General features: G+C 36.9%; 1 protein-coding gene across 15 annotated transcripts in view; it reads left to right on the top strand.

Annotated features, from left to right (window-relative positions):
- The window catches only part of LOC109622365 (TLD domain-containing protein 2), a 768,101-nt gene that overhangs the window by 493,149 nt on the left and 253,841 nt on the right, over positions 1–21,111 (top strand). For 12 of the 15 annotated variants that reach the window (XM_062860669.1, XM_062860654.1, XM_062860656.1 and 9 more), the window contains one exon: positions 2,108–2,176. The exons of the other annotated variants lie outside the window; for them this stretch is intronic. In XM_062860669.1, coding sequence (XP_062716653.1) covers positions 2,108–2,176 — 69 coding nt within the window. The remainder of the gene's footprint in view (positions 1–2,107; positions 2,177–21,111) is intronic. 15 annotated transcript variants of the gene reach the window in all.

Here is a 21,111-nt window from a genome sequence, read left to right as displayed (position 1 = left end):
AAATCTCTGATAGATTCCCTTAAGAAATATCTGACAGGTTTCTTGTGAGATTTTTTGTAAGACCCTACGAAGGGCTTTCCTGAAAGGGGATATTTTCGATTCCGTAGTTATTAGTATTTGCTTATTATGCTTTGGCCAAATTAAAAAAAAAATAAAACGATTAAATTTAGAATTCTTTGGTCGATTTAATGGAAATTTTTTTGTAGGAGTTTATCAAAAACTTCATTATTATTTTTTATTTTTACCAACAATAAGTATGCTAGTCTATGTCTATGTATTCCGTCTTTAGAGAGGCTGTTCCAAAAGTTTTACAAGAGGACCAGTAAAAAACATTTTTTATTAGATCACTTTGTGATCGTATCAAAATTGGCCTTCTATATTTTTAAAATTAAAAAAAAAAAACAAAAAAAAGCACATTAAGATCAATTAGTATGAGTTTGTTCACACCCGGGAAAAATCCGGGAATCCGAACATTTGAATGGACACCCCGATAGCGGAAATTGCACAACGCAGGTCCCCCTGCCCAAATGGGGTCAGACCCTAGTTATCTTTAGTTTTTTTGTGGAAAATGCTTATTAGTTTTCCAGAAACAATTTTTTTTCGAAATTTTGTTCAAAAATGGGTTTTGTTAAACCAAACAAATGTTTCTAACAGAAGAAAATCGAAAGATGCTTCGATCCATGGTCTCAATGTGTAGAAAACTTCTTTTTGAAAATATTGCTCCTTTATTTAATAGAAAATCAAAAAATCAAATGCTCGACTTAAGAAACTTAATGTGCATTTTTTTATTTTACAATTTAGTAAATCGTTTTTTATTGTATCTTTCGATAACTTTCAATATAGTCAATGCAATTGTCTGGTTTCAGTGTGTTACTATAACAAGAGTTTTTTTTTCCTTACTAATCAGTGTTTTTACTTTTACATACAATTAATTATGCTCCCGATTTTGTTAGCCCTATCTTGCACTGAACTGCAAACTTTTTTCTGTCATTGTCATGCTATTGCATCATCAACTACTAGAAAATGGATGGACTTGACATTATTTTTTAATTTTAAAGAGATTGCATACCTTGAAGGGATCAAAATCCTAATTTTTATCCATTTTGAAAGCAGCCATTCCAAATAATATCTATATATTGCATCTCTGCATGTAATGACACTTGGAGGGTTTGTAGTTTATCGAAAGTTGTTAGAACCTTTTTATATTTCGTCATTAGAGTGACCAGTTTAAAGATAGAGTGGTCAAAGTTTAAAAAATAAAAAATCATACTTTTTTAGGCAGTTTGCCGATTCAAATTATTTTTTTTTATTAAATTTGAAAGATACTGAATCGTTGTTTTAAAACAAAGTACGTGGAAAGGCTTAGATTGTGTTAGATGCAGTAAAATGTAAATATATTAGTTTTTTCACATTGCCATGGTCTTGAAACCAAAAAAAGTGCCCTGTTATGATATTTTTGTCAAAATATTCAGAAAATTTGGCGTTAAATTTCCAAAAGTCACAGACTTATGTTTTTACATTTTGAGAAATATTGTTTTGAAGGTATGTCATCCCTTAAGCATAACAAAAAGTGTGTTTTAAAAATGGGCTGACAATGTGATTATGGGTGACTGATGTATTTGGATCCTGTTGTAATCACCTTCAATATCACCGTATTCATTTGTTTCATCATATTTTCCCACTAGTGTTCACTTGTAGTTTATTTCCTATTATTGTTTTGAATGAGTTAACTTATTTTGCGTTTTCTTTTAGCTGTCATCCAATATCACAAAAAAAACCTTCCGTTCTTCTGACTCATGTTTTGTTTTTGTTTTATTTTCTATTTATTTTCATTTCCTGTCACGCATTTATTTCGGATCATCTCCTGTTTTCGTTGCCGAACTCGAACTACCGTGTGGCGGCCTGCCTGCACGTTACCTTGAACCGTCCATCATCACACGTGCGAACGCACCACCTTCCCACGTATACCCACCTCACCTGCTACATGCTACCCGCAACCCGCTGCCCGCCACCTGCATGGATGTTATTGCTCACAATCGCGCTTGCACCCGCTCGCTCACTCACTCACTCGCCGACGTCGCTGGTGGATAACAATTACAACACCCAGGACCCGCCGAGCTAGTCAAGATGTGATACTGTCCAAAAGCTCGGACAGCCTCAGTCCACCCTATCGAAGGTTAGTTTATTTCCGATTTCTGTTTACTAACTCGCCGGTTGTACAACTACTAACACCCTCTAGGCTTAAGTACATACTACAGGAGATCTAAGGAAGTGGGCCGAAACGGCGGGGCGGTGAAGACGCGTCAGCGTTGTTTACGTGCCTTTGGCCACGTGCCTTACTGACCTATAAAAAATGACAATAAATGTCTCGAACCGAAACAGCTCTATGATTCCTACATATACCTACATGTAAACATTATTCGCGCGAGACCAGCAGCGGCTAAAGGCAATCAATCATCTTCTTTGCGAGAATGGAAAATCAGTGAAGCATACGGTAGGTTGGTGGTTCCCGAACCATCGTAAAGCACACCACACGGTTTTTACAAGACACACGTAAACTCATTATCGCGGTTGCTCAGAGGAGACCCTGTGAGATGTCTGTCTCTCTATACCTTCAAGGGCGTTCTTATCGAACGACGAAATCGAACGGTCGGTCGTCCATCGGTCGCGGATGATGGGGGAAATCTAATCAAACCACGGAGACACCGAATTGGACACGAAAACAGGGACCGAAGCAAATTGGGTTTGGGAGATAAGAATCGCAGTCACATGCGATGCGACGCTACGCTTCGATGGCGTTGCCTTTCGTGGGTTCGGAGATGTGTGGGGAATACACCGGGGAGGTCGAGTTTTTGATAAAAGTTAAATTGGTGATTTGGAGACAGACGCCGATCAGGGGCTTACAACAGGTGATGCATTTAACGAAGGACCGGAAATTGAGTTAGGGTGTATGTTGACGAATTGATGTAAAATTAGAAAGGTGACCTGATGAGTCACAAACTAAGTCTTCTTTTGGCACAAATATTAAGTGCTAAGAGAAAGAGGAGGATTTTATCTCTCTGTTAGCTGCGAGGGATGAAATACGTTTTACGGCTCTAAAGGAAGGAACTGTTTCCAAAAGCAGTTACACCCTTTCAAAATGTCGGTACCCAGATCTTCCAAGTACCGAATTCCGTTTGGCCGACGCATTATTATAATAACTCAGAGGAACTTTTTGACACTCTAGCTGCCAATATGATCATCAGAAATATTTCCTTCTTTTCATCATATGCTTCCTAGTTTCACCATTCAGGTATCAGTTGGCGATGAAACTGACGATGTTTTCAGAGATTTATCCTTCTATAAATAATGGGCTGTTCTTTCGAGTTATACTGGTGTGGAGAACAGTGGCATGATCACTTCCCAAGTAACATTTTGATGGCCAATTAGTCTTGTTGAGGATTTTAGGACAGTCATAAAACCCAACACCTTTTATTTTGGTTTCTGTGTGATTCTATGAACCTTTTCTAGAACATTTGACTACAAAATGTTACATGGGTTGGGTTCATCATCGTGCGATCATAACACATTCAGTCAAATGACCCGGAACCGTAGAATATGATTTTGTGTTTGTTTGTATGAACTCTAGATTTAAAGCATATTTTCTTCTGGGATCTCCTGCTACAAGAACAGGTGAAAAAACTTCCCCATCAGCCATAATGGTACATAGTTTGTTTCCAAATTCCAATGAGATAATAAAAATCCTGGAAGAAATAAATACTTCTTGGATCAGGACAATTATCAGACAACTTCCAGTACATATACGAAAGCTCTAGGTAGTGATTATTTTGTCGGACTGAATCTCAAAGGATGGTGATCAATAATGGAATAGTTTCCATTATAAAACAACTCCTAGATAAAAAACCAACACATCAAAACACCATCATTCTAGAAGTAAGCTGAGCATGTGAGTTTACTCACGCCCTCCTGACTCGTGAGTGCTCATCCACGAACAACTAAGAGAAGCACTCCTAACAAGTAAGCTTCCGAATTAAGCCGCGCACACACTCACTGTTCACTTTACACAACGAACAACGTACTTCCGGGAAGGAATCTTCTGAATTTAGCCGTGCAAATGCTCACTGTTAACTTTTCGTGCCGAACAACCTGCATCTGCTTTGCAGTAATGTTCGCACTGTTATTATTGTTATTGTTATTTATTTTTAACTAAAAATTTTGAAAGAGGGAAAAGCCCCTTTGAGTGATTTCCTCATCTACGAAATCTATCTCAAAAAGGCATAAAACCTCTTTTATCTTTTCAAAAATCATTATAAAATAAACTTAAAACTAAAGGCTCCTCCGGAAAAGTATCCATAATCGAGCCATGGTCTTGATGCGGATTTGTCAAGGGATGAACCAAGGTAATCTGACTACCGTAAACCGGGGTCAAATTGATCTCCGGGTCGAAATTGATCAGGCGCTTTTCCATTAGATAAAGCATATTTCAAATAGTTTCTTCAAGTATATTTTTTAGTATCAGATTCTAACTACACGATACAAGAAAGTAATCTCCTTCAAGTATGCTTAATTTAATAGAAAAACGTCTGATCAATTTCGACCCGGAGATCAATTTGACCCCGGTTTACGGTACGACGAAGGAATTTTTAACATCAAGGACAGAAATCGGACGCAGTTCTTGAAAACTGAAAAAAAAATTTAAAGAGTATCAAACAGCATAACCAATTTCAATAAAATATCTGAAAAGAATTTTCATCATGACTAAAGATTTACAACCTAAAATATCTCTAACAGATACAGGTAAAGAAAAGCCTAAACTTTTAAATCTATCAATTAAGTTTTTTCTGGGTAATGTATAATGAACACAATGAAATATTATATGATCAATATCTTGATATGATTCACCACAAATACATAAATTTGAATCTACAATATTGATACGATATAAATGACTATTAGAAATATAATGATTAGACATAAGTCTTGAAAACAGACAAATAAAATTTCTACTAGTAGATAAATGTTTGAACCAAGGTTTTTTATCCACAACAGGACAAATGGAATGACACCAACGACCTTTATCACTGCAATCCCAATCAATTTGCCAAGAAGATTTCGATTTTTGTTTGATTTCAGCATAGTATTCCGAATGAAAAATTTTACGTTCATAAATAATACCACGAGTAGCACCTAATTTGGCCAAACAATCAGCTTGTTCATTACCAAAAATTTGACAATGTGCAGGAACCCACACAAATTTTATAATAAATCCTCGTCGTTGTAAATCGTATACTAATTTTCTCAGCATTATGATTATGTAATGAATTTTAAAATTAAAATTTGTTGATTTAATTGCATTTAAACAACTCAAACTATCAGTACATATGATGTACAAATTTGGAGAATACCCTTCAATAACACTGCATGTGAAATATAAAGCAATCAATTCAGCAACAACAATGGAACAAGGAGATTTCAATTTAAAAAAATGAGCCACCTCAATATTATAAACTCCAAATCCAGCACTATTTCTAATGAATGAACCATCTGTATAAAATAAATAGGGGGATTAGGGGCATAATGGACACCCGGGGCGAAATGGACACCCCTGTTTTTGCCGAAACCGTTGACTTTTATGTAAAACTTTCAATGCATAAGTGTAAAGGAACAAGTAATTGTTCTATTTATCAAAATTACCATTTATATTCCTTCAAAATAATCAAAATATCATTGAAATTGAAATATGTTTTTCATATGGTGGATTTCTTATAATTTCGAAGCAGCAGCAAATAAGGTATTACGAGTGATTGTGTGTGTCCACCATACAAACAAGTGAATTGTTAGCTTATCTACATGTATACGTAGATTTAGCAATGAATGAAATATTATATTTTTGATCAGAACATACTGAAAATAGCAATTTCAATGTTGTAGTCTGTTCGGGGCGAAATGAACACTGGCAATTATGAATGGATGTACGCGCGTTGCATACTGTTAGGCGTTTTAGAGAGTTAGAAAAAATGCAATCCGATTATTATGGCCTAAAATTCATTTAATTAACTTTGATGTTATGTAAACTTGTCTAAGATGGAGTATTATATCTGTGGTATTGATCTCCGTTGGTAAATTACTTAACTGGTCGATATTCTCAAAGATACAGCATTATATATGCAGGGGTGGCCATTATGCCCCGATGGGTGTCCATTTCGCCCCGTACCTTTCCTGCCAGCTCCAAAAAACACGCGGTTTTCAATTCATTATTTCTTCACAATACTGACATTCTACCAGCTGTAAATGATTAAAATACGTAGGAAACAAGTTAAAGTTGTAAGCCAACTGATAATATGTTAAGTTTTTGTCTGTTTTACAGGCCTAACATACTCATTTGCTTAGGGTGTCCATTATGCCCCTAATACCCCTACTGAGGTTCAATTCCTCCAAATTTACGGTCAAATAACAATTTAGAAAATCGATAATGCTCATAGTATGGAATTTGTTTTATTTCCAAAACTAAAGAGATGTCAATTAAAGGTTGAAAAGAGTGAACATTTATGTCATGATTATAAAAATTAATTGAATCAAGAGGGACAATGTTTCTAGTGTAACAATAAATAAATGAATTTAGAATCCTACAAGAGGGATTAATTTCATACAAATCTTTCAGTATGTTTATTATTGGATGGTTATTGGTAAAGCACTGGACTAGAAATTTAGTATTCAATTCATTGAAACGAATTTTGAGAGGAACAATGCCAGCTAAAACTTCAATAGATTTTGTGTGCGTGGAATTCATCAATTTTAGACAAATTCTTAAACATCGAAATTGAATTTTTTCGAGTTTTGCCAAATGTGTTTGAGAAGCACAACCAAAAGTAAAACAACCATATTCCATAACAGAACGAATTGTTGTCTTGTAAAGAGTTATCATATCAGATGGATGAGCACCCCACCAAGTGCCAGTGATAATGCGAAGAAAATTGATTCTCTTTGAACAAATTTTCTGAATATACCTAATATGATAACTCCAATTCAGTTTAGAATCGTACCATATACCTAGATACTTGTACTCACTAACCTGCTCTATTTCAATACCATTAAGATATAAATCTACACTAATAGTTTAATGTTTTCGAGAAAAAATAATAAATTTTGTTTTTTGAACCGAAAAGTTAAAACCATTATTGAAAGCCCATAAACCAATATTATCCAAACTAACCTGCATAAAATGACGAATTATTTCTCTGTTTTTGCCACTTACTGAAATAACCTTATCATCAGCGAACTGAATTAAATAACAACCATTTGGAATGATTGCTGAAATATCACTAGTGAATAAATTATATAAAAAGGGACTTAAACAAGATCCTTGAGGAAGACCATAATAACTATAACGAAAAATTTTAGAAGACCCATTGTGATAAAAGTACATAATTTTATATGAGAATAAATTATAAATAAAATTGGATATAATTAAGGGAATTTTCAAATTATTCATTTTTTGGAAAAGTAAATCTATAAGTACAGAATCATAGGCTCCAGATACATCAAGAAATGTGGAAATAACATCTTGTTTTTGATTGAAAGAAAGTAAAATTTTAGAAGCCAAAAGGACTGTGCAATCACGAGTACCACGACCCTTTCTAAAGCCAAATTGAGAAGTTGAAAAAATGTCATTATTTTCAGCCCATAGCTCAAGACGATTTAAAATCATCCTTTCCATAAGTTTACGAAGACAGGATAATAAACTAATTGGTCTACGACTATCAGCTAAAGAAGGGTCTTTACCTGGTTTCAGAATACTAACTACTTTAATAGAACGCCATTCTAATGGTAAAATATTTTGAAAAAGAAAAGAGTTATAAATTGACAATAAATGAATTTTACCTTCAAACGGTAAATTTTTAAGTACAATGAATTTAACATTATCAATACCTGGAGCAGTATTATTTGTTATAGATAATGCCAAGTTTAGCTCATCTAACGAAAATGGAGAACATAATTCAGGAAAATAATTGTGTAATTCTACATTTTTGAAATTAATAGAACGGGGAACAAAATCAGGACATATTTTCGATGCAAATTGATCAATCCAATTATCTGAATATTCCAATGTAACAGGAGACGAATTATCCTGTTTCCTTAAATTTCTAGCTACTGACCATAATGTACTTAACGAAGTTTCTTTATCAAGATTCTCAACAAAATGTTTCCAATAGTTTCTTTTTTTAAATTTAGTAACGCGAGTAAACAAAGCTTCTTCCCTACGGTAGGACAAATAATTTTCTCTTGTGCCTGAACGACGAAATTTTTTGAATGCAGTTGATTTATTTTTCAAAGCAATTGAACAATCATTATCCCACCAAAAAGTGGGGCGATTTTTTTCGTGGTTTTTGCGCACTGACTTGGTTTTTTGAGATTTAAGTAAACATTTAATCAAAATTTTGATAAATTGATCATAATTTTCAATTGGCGATTGAGAATTATCCCAATGGATTAATGAAATAGAAATTAAATCAGAAAATTTCACCCAATCAACATTTTTTGAAAGATCATCAATATTAGAATTTTCAGTTTTATTACTATATTCATTATTATTTAATTTAATCAAAATAGGAAGATGATCACTACCATTTGGATCAGGTATTATTTTCCAAGATAATTTGAATGCCAAACTATTGGAACATAAAGATAAATCAATACATGAATTTTGAAATGGAGGAACTGCAATTCTCGTAAATGAACCATCATTAAGAATATTTAAATTGAATTCATCTATTAGTTCCATTATTAAGAAACCTCGACCGTCAATTTTATCACTGCCCCAGGAATAATTATGAACATTTAGATCACCTACAATTATAAATGGTGATGAAACATTATCTAAAATCATTTTGAATTCTGATTTGGAAAAGTATGAATTTGGGGAAGCATATATGCAAATAATACAAAATTTACAATCATTATAAGTAACAGAAATAACAACATGCTCAAGTTGTATATTCAAGGCTAAGTTCAAATACTTAAATTCGATGCCATTCTTAATGCCAATCAAAACTTCTCCAAATGAATTATCTCTATCCTTTCGAATGATATTATATGATGGGATACGTAAATACTTTGAATTTGATAACCAAGTCTCATTCAAGCAGAAAATATCTATACTATTTTGAGCAATCAGAACTTTTAATCTATCTAATTTAGGAATTATACTACGGCAATTCCATTGTAGAATATTCAAGCGACAATGATTTGTTGAAGCCATTACGAAGAAAACAAAGAAGCAATGATGGGTCCAAATGAATTCAATTTATCCAGAAGAGAAGCCAAAAATGGTAGAATCATCTTGATTATTTTCTTCCAAAAATCATTAAATCCCAATAAATCAACTAAATCTTCCAAAATTCCCAAAATTGAAGAATTATTGCTATTTTGGTTATCATTAACATTTTCATTACTATTTGGTGGATCAGAATTAGAACGCTGAAAGCCAGGAATAATTCGAGGCTTTGAAGAACTCAAGCAAGGGAAATTTTGTTGAAATGAAGCTGCCTTTGGATTTAAACTACTTTCATCAATATTATTATTTGTTTTTTGAACACGCTTCCTTTTAGTAGGAGGTTTGTAAATAAAATTTTCCGTATATACACAATCATCTTCTTCATCATCAGTTAAGGATTCAAAAATATTAGGGGCAGCAATATTACTAGAATTTTTCAAAATCTCTGAATAAGAAAATTTATTCCTATTTTTCAATTTTTGATTCATTTTTGATTGATTTTCAATATAAACTGGACAATTTTTCAAAGAATCATGTTTTTTATTGCAGTAAATACAAATATCTGATTTTTTATCTGATTTACAATCTGATGATAAATGTGATGAAGAACATTTTGAACATTTTGGTTTATTGGAACAAAATGCAATAGTATGACCAAAAAGGAGACATCGTTCACAGTGCATCAATTTAGGATAAAAAAGTCTTACATCGAAAACAACTTCACCAACTCTAATAAAATCAGGTAAAACTGATCCAGCAAATGTAATTTTGAAACAATTGGAATGAATATATTTTCCTCCCTTTTCATTCAAAAGGAATTTAGATAGGCGATGACAATCCAGAACATTTACTGGCGAAATAGCTCTATTTTTGAAAATTCCAATTCCTCTATTCAAAATTTCTTCACATTCCAATGAATCATCGTATATGACACCATTGATTTCACAAATTTCAGATGGTGCATATACGCGATATGAATCAGCAAAAAGTTTAGATTCCAAAAGAGAGTTTGCGTCAGTACGCGAACCAAAAACAACACGTAACTTGTCAAGTGAAATCTTTTTGATTTCCTTGACAGATGAATATTTTTCATAGATTTTTGCAGAAATCAATAAAACGTTAATAGGTTTTTCCTTTTTACGAAAAAACACTACAAACGGTCCAGAAAACGAGGCAGGAAAAATTTTGATCCGAAAAGGTTTGTTATGTGAAGATAAGCCAGGAGGAGGGTCACCTTCTTTCAAACCAGAAGAATTTTCATCAATATCCATTATCTACTACTACTATAGAGATCTACACTACTATTAACCACAAAATAAAAAATTAAAAATAAAATACTTAACAAACTTCAAACAGGGAATGAAAATGTTTTGTCTTCGAATCGCCAGGCGAGCCCACAAAACTCTCGTTAATCTTCAACTACTAGTTTCAACGACAATACTTCAAATGGATGCTACCAGGATGAACAATTCTTCCACTGGAGAGGGAAGAGAGGGAGGACTCGATAGCCAAAGATCCACTTGATGCCAGAAAAACCGCAAAACTCTTCCACCGCAAAAAGCTTCTTGTTACAATCGAACAATCGTCCAACTTCAACCGCTACGCAATCCACCAGGAGAGAACCAAAGGTAGTCCCAAGTTTTCACTCGATTTCCAATCCGCAGTTCTTGAAAATTTTTCGCTCTGAAAAGAGAAAAAAAATGTCAGACGCAGACGAAAATCAACCTTTCCAGGTCAAGGCCTGCTACAGCAATGAATGTTCGCACTGTTTTGACTTGAATTTTCAAGAGCACGAATATCATCAATGCACATGCAGTTGGATATTGGTCAGCAAATCCGGACAATCGATCATTGATGTTAACACATCTGAGATGAACAGAGCTCGGGCCACACTTCGACGAATCGCTAAACTTTCCAAATGGATGAGTTGACAACGACTCTCGTAACTGGGTAGACGAAACGGGTCTCTCCATGGAAGGCGTCGGAGAGTGAAACGGATAAACCTTCGTTGTACAGCTTCAATTCTAACCACTCCGTTACAGTAGTAAAGATTCCATACCGGTGAACAATACTCTAAAATTGAGCGCACCAGAGAGCAATACAACTGCTTCAGGCAATAGATGTCGGTGAATTCTGCTGTAAATACAACTCACTATCCAGCTGCACGCCTAATGCAATTAGTCCTTTCAATGTAAGTGCCGAAGAGATCGTAATTAACACTCACACCTGGAACCAATGCAATAAGATAGCTGTTTGAAAGTAAAGGTCCCATTAAACGTGACAAATATTTGGCCAAACAAGCCCAAAAAATGATCAACACAACGTGAATCATAGCAACCTTGGATAAATGTTTGACTTCAATGGCAAATATTTGGCGTAATGACAAACAGTCTAATGGCACATTAACAGATATCTTCATTGTGTGAGCGTTGGTGGTCTTCTATTTTCAGTCGAGAATCCCTCTCAAAATTCATAGAGGTAATATTTCAAGGATTCTTCCGGGAATACCTTTGGAGATTTATTCATGGATTCCATCTAACTTTCCATCATTGATTACACATGAATTTCTTTACGAATGTCCTCCCAGACCCCTTCCGGCACTATTTCAAGTATTCCTTTCCAGAGGTACATATTTACGGATTTCTCCTGGATATACTTATTCAGGGATTCAAGGATTTCTTCAGAGATTCCATCATTGATTTCTCGTACGATTCTTTCAATGATTTCTCCCAGGATTTTTCATTAAATTTCTCCTGAGTTTTCGTCAAGGATTCCTCCAAGGATTCCACCAGGAATTCTCTCTAGATTTCTCAAAATATTATCCCAGGGATATCTCCCAAGATTCTTCAATAACTTGCTTTCGGCATTTTATTCCCGGGATTATTTCAGGGATTCCTGCAGGATATTTAAAAGGACTCTTCCTCTACAGATCCCACCAGGGATTACTCCCATATTTTTAGTGATTTGTTTAGGAAATTATACCTAAACCCGGAATTCTTCCGGATACCTGTCTGGGAGTTCTGCCGGGATTCCTGTTTTAATTTCTTCACTGATTTCTCCCGGGATTCCTTTGGTGATTTCTCATGGGATTCCTTCCGGAAATATTTCAGGTATTCCTTCGGATCGTTTAGAAATTTTGCCCAGGGTTTTTTTTTTCAGTCATATCCCTGGAGATTACATCAGGGAATCCTTCTGAAATTCTCTTAATGATTTCTTCAGTAATTTCTTTTGGGATTGCTTTATGAAATTCTCTCGGAATATCTTCCTAAGTTTCTTCCGAGGTTCTTTCCGGGAGTCTTTTAGACATTCTTCCAAGAATCTTTAAAAGACTCTTCTTGAATTTATTTCGAAAACAATGCAACGTTATTTCACTGCAAAACCTTTGGAGATTTCTGCTAGGATTTACCCTGAATTCTCTAAAGGAAAGCTCCAGGGATTCCTCCCGAGGTTCTTTCCGAGACACTTTCAGAATTTCTCCCGGGGTTCTTCTCAGGATTTCTCCTGAGATTCATCCTGATACTGGATTCCTTCAGATAATATTCTCAGGATTTTTGCAAAAAAATCCTAATGGGGGGATCACCTCATAGATTGGGTGGTGGAAAAATAAGCTTCAAAAAGCAGGAAATTTTCAAAAATTGATTTGGAAAAAAAATATCATCTATAGATTCTCCCTTACGAAAAGATCCTGGACCAACAACTGGGAATCAGACTCAGCTCAGTCTTACTAGATAAATCAGTCTAAAATTGATCCAACAAAAAATAGAAATAAATCGTAGTTAGTACATGAAGATTATACATAAAATTATGGTCTTAGATAGAAGGACATGAGTAAGGCCGTTACAAATATTTATTTCACTTTTTGTCCCACCACTTTTTGGCTGGTCGAGGGGGGGGGGGGATAAAAATAATAAAGCATTTAATCTGAAAAATATTAAAAACTCATCTGATTTGTTAAAGAATTTTTAGCAAGACCCGATATTTTCATTAATATTTTTTTATCTGCCCCCTCAAAATGCAAAATCCAGCCAGAAAAATTTGAAGGGGGGGGGGAGACAAAAAGTGAAAATAAAATTTGTATCAGCCTAATGATTGAAATTGTAAACTAGCGCAGTGTGTTTTTTTAATTACTTTCTTTCAATTCGAATAATTTCTCGACTTTTTTTTCAGTTCTAAACAAGGGTTTGAAATGTAGGGTATTGGATCTCTTGTTGAGGATGTGGCTCTCATTTTCATCCTACTAAAAACACAGAATTGAAGCACTGTTTATTTTGTTTCTGATTTTTGTATTTTTTGTTGGAAGTGAGCATGCATGAAACCGAAAAGGACGGAATCTATCGGTGCCGTATTTATTTGTTTTCATTTAGGATGAATTTGGAAGCGTGAGGTTACTTTTTTTTCTCTCGTACCCTATATTTAAAAAAATAAATTTTGTGAGACTTCTAATTATAATCAGCCTTGTAACATAACATATCATAAATTTGGCATATTTTTCTACTATGTTATGTTTCACTTTTTTCTTCATAAACTGTCACAAATCAAATCAAAGCAAAAACTCTTCAAAGTCTAGGAGCTTACCACCCAGAAAGCACGTTACACTTTTTTGAGCTCTTCCCAAAGTACTTGCCGTACTGCAGGCATCAGTAAATCAACCAAAACACCTGCCAGTTAAACCATTCAAGTTAACAGCCCTTACTTCATCATGACACGTGCCAATGTACATCAATTGTACACACACACTTTGAAGCACCCATAAATTTGGTCAACGGCTTTTGGTTGCACAATTAACAGGTTTATGGCCTCGAATCCTTCGTTTAAGCACCGCCAGGGCTCAATCGACTGGTGCTGCTGTTTAATTACTCGCGTCTCGTCGTAGGTATATTGCGTGAAAAACAAAGCTCTGCCCGCCGCGGTGTGCGCCCATCATCGGTTCGTTATGCCTCTCCGATGACCATGAACCGCAAAAGTTGGACAGTCTACGTACGTGATAGGTAACGGTATTGTTCGCGGAGCAGCGGAGCGATTGAGGGTGCTTACTTTTAATTAAAATACAAACAATAAGCCATTATCGGGGTGCCAATATAGTCAGTCCCCACTTCAAGCCGATGCGTGGTGCTGTGTCAGGTGGTATGGTAGCTACTGACAGAATGGAATTTCTCCTAGCGTTCTGCTTTGATGCCGGAAGGAAACAGACAGTCGCCGGATGGCTGCATCTTGAATTTTAAATTATATCCTGTGACTAACTGTATTCCAATGTTACTTGTGATTAATTTCATTGTGCTATTTTTCGTTTTGTTGCTTCTATTTCCTTATATTGAACTTTTATCTTTAAATTTCTGATTTTTATCTTCTATTTTATATCGTTTTTTTCTTTCTTTTATTTTAAATCCTTTATCTTTTATTCTCTGTCTCTTATCTTCCAATTTTTATCTTTTTTTTTAAATATTTGTTTTATTTTATGTTTTTTTAATATTATTTTTTCGATTTTCTGTTTTATTGTCTTATTTCTGCATTGCCTTTTAGCTTTTTTCTTTTTATTTCTTTTAGCTTCTTATATTTTCGATTTACCTTCTATCTCATATATTATATCTTGTTTGTTCTACTTATGCACACATAATTCCAATGTAGTTTACCAGAAACATGTTTAGTGAGAAATGCTCAGCTGCTATCAAATTTATGTTGCAGCTATGAACTTATAACCGGTCCATACCGGTTTCTTCGCATCATTCAGTTCAAAACCAAAGCAACGCACACGTTTCTAATCCTACCGCAAAGTAACTGATCCAAAACCTGACCTGATAAGCCGGACATCTAAAGCCCGTCACCATTATTCCGGAATGATGATGGGAACAAAGCGTACCTACTACGCACGCAGATGTTAGTGTGTTTTCGGTTCGATTTCTATACCGATGATGGTCGATGGATGATGGATGAATGTGCGGCGGAGATGGACGCAGATCAAACCTTGTCAAGGTCACTACTCCGGTTTTTGTCATGCACGCACAATACAGCCGGCCGATTCGATTGAACTGGACTGGACCCGTGTGACTGGACCTATGTATAACTCACACAGCGGAAAACTTTAAATGAGCGGCGCACGTTTCCAGTCCCGGAGGCGGGTGTTGCGAGAACGTGACGAATGTTTTTGTTTTGTTTTCGGTTGTTTTCGATTAATTTGATTTTCTCGGTAGGTGTTTTTTATGAAGGACCTAGGGGCGTTCCTTCGGTTTTGTTGTTTGGAAACGGACTATTCCACGGTAATGATCATTAAACGACCCAAGGGATGCTAGTTTCTAAGAAGGCTTGTTGATTTGAATTGATTATTTATTTTTAGGTGATGGAAGAGGGCTAGGAAGCTGTTTTAGCTGTTCTCATTAATTTTCTATCGACAACGTTCTCGAAAAAGTACAAAACCGTTTTCCATATTTCATCAAAAAGCACCATGAAGTACTATTTAAAAAATCAAAATTCTACCGGATAACATCCATAGTGGAGCCGACAGTTTGTAATTCATCCAGGAATCACAAATCTCTCCACAAAAGTGACACCGAACAATGTAACAAAGAATCATTTAGTATAAAATTATCTTTAAGCCTAAGAAGTCAATAAAAATGGACAGAATTATTAGATGTTTTTCTAAATTATGGAGAATATTGATTCAAAACGATAAAAATATGAAAAAATATACATTTTTCGAATTAGTGTAATCAGTTTCGTACCTTTTATATCCGCTCTATATGCTTATCCTTTATCCAGTTTTATATTTTTTGTTTTTTTTTATTATTTTTTTTAATTTTATTACTATACAGGTATTACATTCTTAAATATTAAACTTTTTTAAGTTTTTGTTTTCAAATATGAAATCGCCCATCACAAATATGGTCAAGTTTAGAAACCATTGTCCAATTCCATTTTAAGTGATCATGATCTCGGGTTAATTCCGAGGATTCGTGGGGCAACCTTCATTATTTTAACGGCTTTTCGGGCCCGTATGAAGTTGATCACCAATATCAACTTCTTTTCCCGATCAGCCTAGATAGCTGTGTAGTGTCGGTAGCGGTTAGTTCAACTGGCTAAGAATAGCACTACGGACCGCCTGTTCCAGTGGTAGGAATCCACTAATCAGGTGACCCCTAATTCATGGTGTTATGCGGCTTTATGCTTACCGTGCCTAGGAATGAATGGCTAGGGGGGTCTAATAAAAACCTAACCGCAAACGGAGCCTGTGGAGTACCAGGGCACCCTCCACAGTATTTGCCCTTACTGTGCTAACCGGAGCAATAGCGCGGTGGACCTTGTGTTTCTCCGAGACAATCAGCTGCCCTTCTTCAATCTCATACTTGAGGCTGAATAAGGGCGGGATTATGAAGATGTTATTAATTAGTTTAGATTTTCACCTATATGGTTTCGCATTATGCGTTTTACACAGTGTATTCTGTGCATCCTCGCCTTTGGCGCACTCAATTCGATACCGATCTGGCTTTATTGTTGCTGTTCTTTTTTGTGCTGTGATTGTTAAGAGTTTAATCTTGCCTAGTTTGGGTAGTGGCTACGGTTAGGATAGCTCAGATCAATCTTCAGCACAAAAGAACAGCAACGATCAATCTTTGTAGACTTATGCAAAATGGTACAGCCCAAGTGGCGTTAGTCCAAGAATCTTACTTTCGTAAGGGGAATTTCTATTTAGGAAACCTTGTGAATCCGGTGTTTGCTACTTTCAGTAAAAATGAAATGGCAAACTCACGTGTCATGCCTCGAGCATGTGTGCTTGTCAACAACGCAATCGTTGCTACACTCATCTCTGAACTAACTACCAGAGATGTATGTGCTATCATAATAGTAATAGATGTATCTGTTGGAAACCTCAACAGGAAATACGTTTATTGTTCGGTTTATTTACCGCATGATGAACCATCCCCTACGGATGCTTTCAAGCAAGTCATTGCATACTGCACTTCAAAAGGCCTTCCGCTAATTGTAGGTAGTGATGCTAATGCTCACCATATAATCTGGGGCAGCTCAGACATCAATTTGAGAGGCTCCAGTTTGATGGAATACTTGAGTAGTACAGATCTTGGATTACTTAACATAGGCAACCGCCCAACCTTCATGGTATCTGGTAGAGAGGAAGTGTTAGACATAACGCTTTGCTCTAGCAGAATTAGTCATGAGCTGACCAATTGGCATGTGTCAGATGAAGAATCTTTATCTGATCATCGTTACATCTTGTTTGAACATGTGAATTTTACTTCGCAAACTTTGCGTTTCAGGAATCCTCGGTCAACCAACTGGGATCTCTTTACCGATTTGGTTGCAGCCAAATTTCATGGATACTCACCATCAATTGACACTCCAAGTGATTTAGATGATGCCGTTGATACTACAACGGCCTTCATCATGGAAGCTTTTGAAGAAGCCTGCCCTCTGCGGTCTGTGAAGACCACAAGAGGAACCCCTTGGTGGAACTCCGATCTGGCGAAGCTCAAGAAACAATGTAGAAAGAGTTGGAACAGACGACGTTCGGCTGGATCGGAGGCTTTCAGGTCGGCTCGCAAGGCCTACCAGAAAGCTCTTCGGTCTGCTGAACGATCCGGCTGGAAAAACCTTTGTACAAATGTTTCCAGTCTGAGTGAAGCCAGTCGATTGAACAAAATCCTTGCAAAATCTAAGGATTTTCAAGTAAACGAACTTCGTTTGCCAAATGGTGATTTCACTTCCTCTGATGAGGAAGTTTTAGAATGTTTATTCAGTACACACTTCCCCGGATGTGTGGATATTACATCTTCGGATGAACCTGATGTCTTTTCTTGTAGTTATGATTCTTTAGCTTCGGCTCGGAGTATCATAACTTTAGAATCGATTGAATGGGCACTTAATAGCTTTGCTCCTTTCAAATCTCCAGGGGCAGATGGGATTTATCCTATTTTGCTTCAGAAGGGATTTGATCATTTCAAACATGTTTTGAAACAACTACTTGTTTGCAGTTTTGCTACAGGGTATATTCCCAAATCCTGGCGGGATATTACTGTGAAGTTTATTCCGAAAGTGGGTCGCGCGTCGTATGAAGAAGCAAAGAGCTTCAGACCTATCAGTTTGACCTCTTTTCTTCTGAAATGCTTAGAACGCATTGTGGATCATCACATCCGTGATGTTTATCTGGCCAATGTGCCTCTTCATGTGAACCAACATGCTTACCAATCTGGAAAGTCCACTGTGACTCTTTTACACAAAGTTGTTTACGATATCGAGAAGGCATTCGCTCAAAAGCAATCCTGCTTGGGTGTTTTCTTAGATATCGAGGGTGCCTTTGACAACGTGCCTTTCGATGCCATATTGGAAGCCGCACGGGGTCATGGTATATCTCCAATGATTTCCAATTGGATTCACCAAATGCTCAAAAACCGACATCTCTTCTCGACATTGCGTCAAGCGGCGATTAGGAAATTGAGTGTTTGTGGATGCCCCCAAGGGGGAGTCTTATCACCACTTTTATGGAATCTCGTAGCAGATACGCTATTGAGGCAACTCAATAATAGCGGTTTTCCTACTTATGGTTTTGCCGACGACTACCTAACATTGTTAGTCGGTATGTGCATCAGCACCCTTTTCGACCTGATGCAAAACGCTCTTCAGGTAGTTGAGGGTTGGTGTCGCCAATATGGCCTTTCGGTAAATCCGAGTAAAACATCTATTGTTCTTTTCACGGAAAAGCGAAACCGTAATGGTGTTCGAACTTTACGTCTCTTTGATTCTGAAATCAATGTGACTGAACAGGTAAAGTACGTTGGAGTCATTCTTGATTCCAAGCTTTCCTGGACACCTCATGTTGAGTTCAGAATCAAGAAAGCTTGTATGGCCTTCGGGCAATGCCGGCGAACCTTTGGTACAACTTGGGGTCTAAAACCCAAGTATATCAAATGGATCTACACAACTGTTGTTCGGCCAATATTGGCCTATGGATGTCTTGTGTGGTGGCAAAAGGGCGAAGTGAGAACGGTCCAATCAAAGTTAGGCCATCTCCAAAGGATGTGCTTAATGGCGATGTCTGGAGCGTTCTCTTCAACTCCCACGGCAGCTCTCGAAGTTCTCTTTGACGTTGCCCCACTACACATTCATCTCAAACAAGAAGCACTTTCTTGCACTTACCGTCTATGGGTACTCGGTTTACTAGAGGAAACTCCTGTGATCCGCAGTTCAACACACACCTCGTTGTTTCCACTTTTGGTGAATTGGGACAAAGTTGTCCTTGCTCCAAGTGATCTTACAATTGCTTGTAATTTTCCATATAGGACATTTTCCACGAAATTCCCTTCCCGGGAAGAGTGGACATCTGGTTATCTGGAGAGAAGTATTTCAGACGGCATCGTATGTTACACTGATGGCTCCCTTCTAGAAGGTCGAGCAGGTGCTGGTGTTTATTCTCGTGAGCTAAGGCTGTATCAGTCTTATTCACTTGGCAGACACTGCACCGTTTTTCAGGCCGAAATCTTTGCTCTTATGTGCGTAGTGCAATCAGCACTTCAGCAGCACGTAATGGGCAAAGTAATATACTTCTGTTCAGATAGCCAGGCTGCTATTAAAGCACTTGCTTCGGCCAACTCCAGGTCGAAGATAGTTATCGCTTGTCGAACTCAAATTGAGGAGCTGAATTCAGCAAACGCTGTTCACCTTGTATGGGTACCTGGCCATTCTTCCATCGCTGGAAATGAATTGGCTGATGAGTTAGCTCGCACTGGAGCATCACATGACTTCATTGGCCCTGAGCCAGCTATTCCGGTATCCAAGTGTTGGGTGAAGCTTCAGATTGACACCTGGGCTGCCAATCAGCACAAACAATACTGGAATAGTTTGGAGTCATGTCGTCAAACAAAATTGTATTGTACTGAGCCATCTCTAGGGGTGGCAAAGTATCTAACAAATCTGTCAAAGCAGAATTGCAGCATGCTGGTCAAAGCATTGACTGGCCACTGCCGACTCAGTTATCACATGGCGAATATTCAGCAAGCTGATTCATTTGCATGTGATAGCTGTGAATCCGATTATGGAACTTCGTATCATTTAATATGTAACTGTCCAGCTTTTGCGCAATTGCGTTTCCGAGTACTCGGGAAACACTTATTAAGTGAAACTGACTTCAGAAACCTGAATCTTCAGGACGTTCTGTTGTTCTTGACCCGCTGTGGTAAAGAGCTATAGGCTCTCTTTACGCTTTATGCATTATCACAGTGCCCTTCTCAGGGCGCTGTTCGAACCCATTGTGGCACGCTTATGCGTTATTACAGTGTCCTTTTCAGGACGCTATGTGAACCCATTGTGGTACGCTTTTGCGAGTATGAAGATCCTATTCCCTTACCTGTCTTTTCCCATCTCCTATCCTTTTTCCTTCCCTTCTCCGTCAGGTAAATGATGAATAGGCTCGTGTTCATGGCGATGGCACAAATTTCCCAAATGGAGGAGAACGTGCCTCTAGAGCCGACCTACTGATACCTGATACCTGATACCAATTCCATTTTAAGTGATCATGATCTCGGGTTAATTCCGAGGATTCGTGGGGCAACCTCATTATTACTGTTGCCATTTTTTTTCTACCAGCTATAAAATACCGCTTGCAATATACCAGACTTCACGTTTTAAAAGGCAAAGACCGACACAATGTCATAGAAGTCTCCAAATTGATCAAGATGACCGAAAATCAAACAACATTTCATAACTTATTGGATAGTAGAAGCACTCCTAAGAACCTGGTTCCTCCGGGGGCGGGGCTACTTTGTGATGTAACTTATTTTGTGACACATGTTTGGATTTGTATATGGAGTACAAAGAGACGAACCAGCCAAGGG

The sequence above is a fragment of the Aedes albopictus genome, chromosome 3, assembly GCF_035046485.1.
Source record: "Aedes albopictus strain Foshan chromosome 3, AalbF5, whole genome shotgun sequence".
Taxonomy (NCBI): Eukaryota; Metazoa; Arthropoda; class Insecta; order Diptera; family Culicidae; genus Aedes; species Aedes albopictus.
Note: the sequence above shows the minus strand (reverse complement) of the source record. Positions and strands in the feature narration are given on the sequence as shown.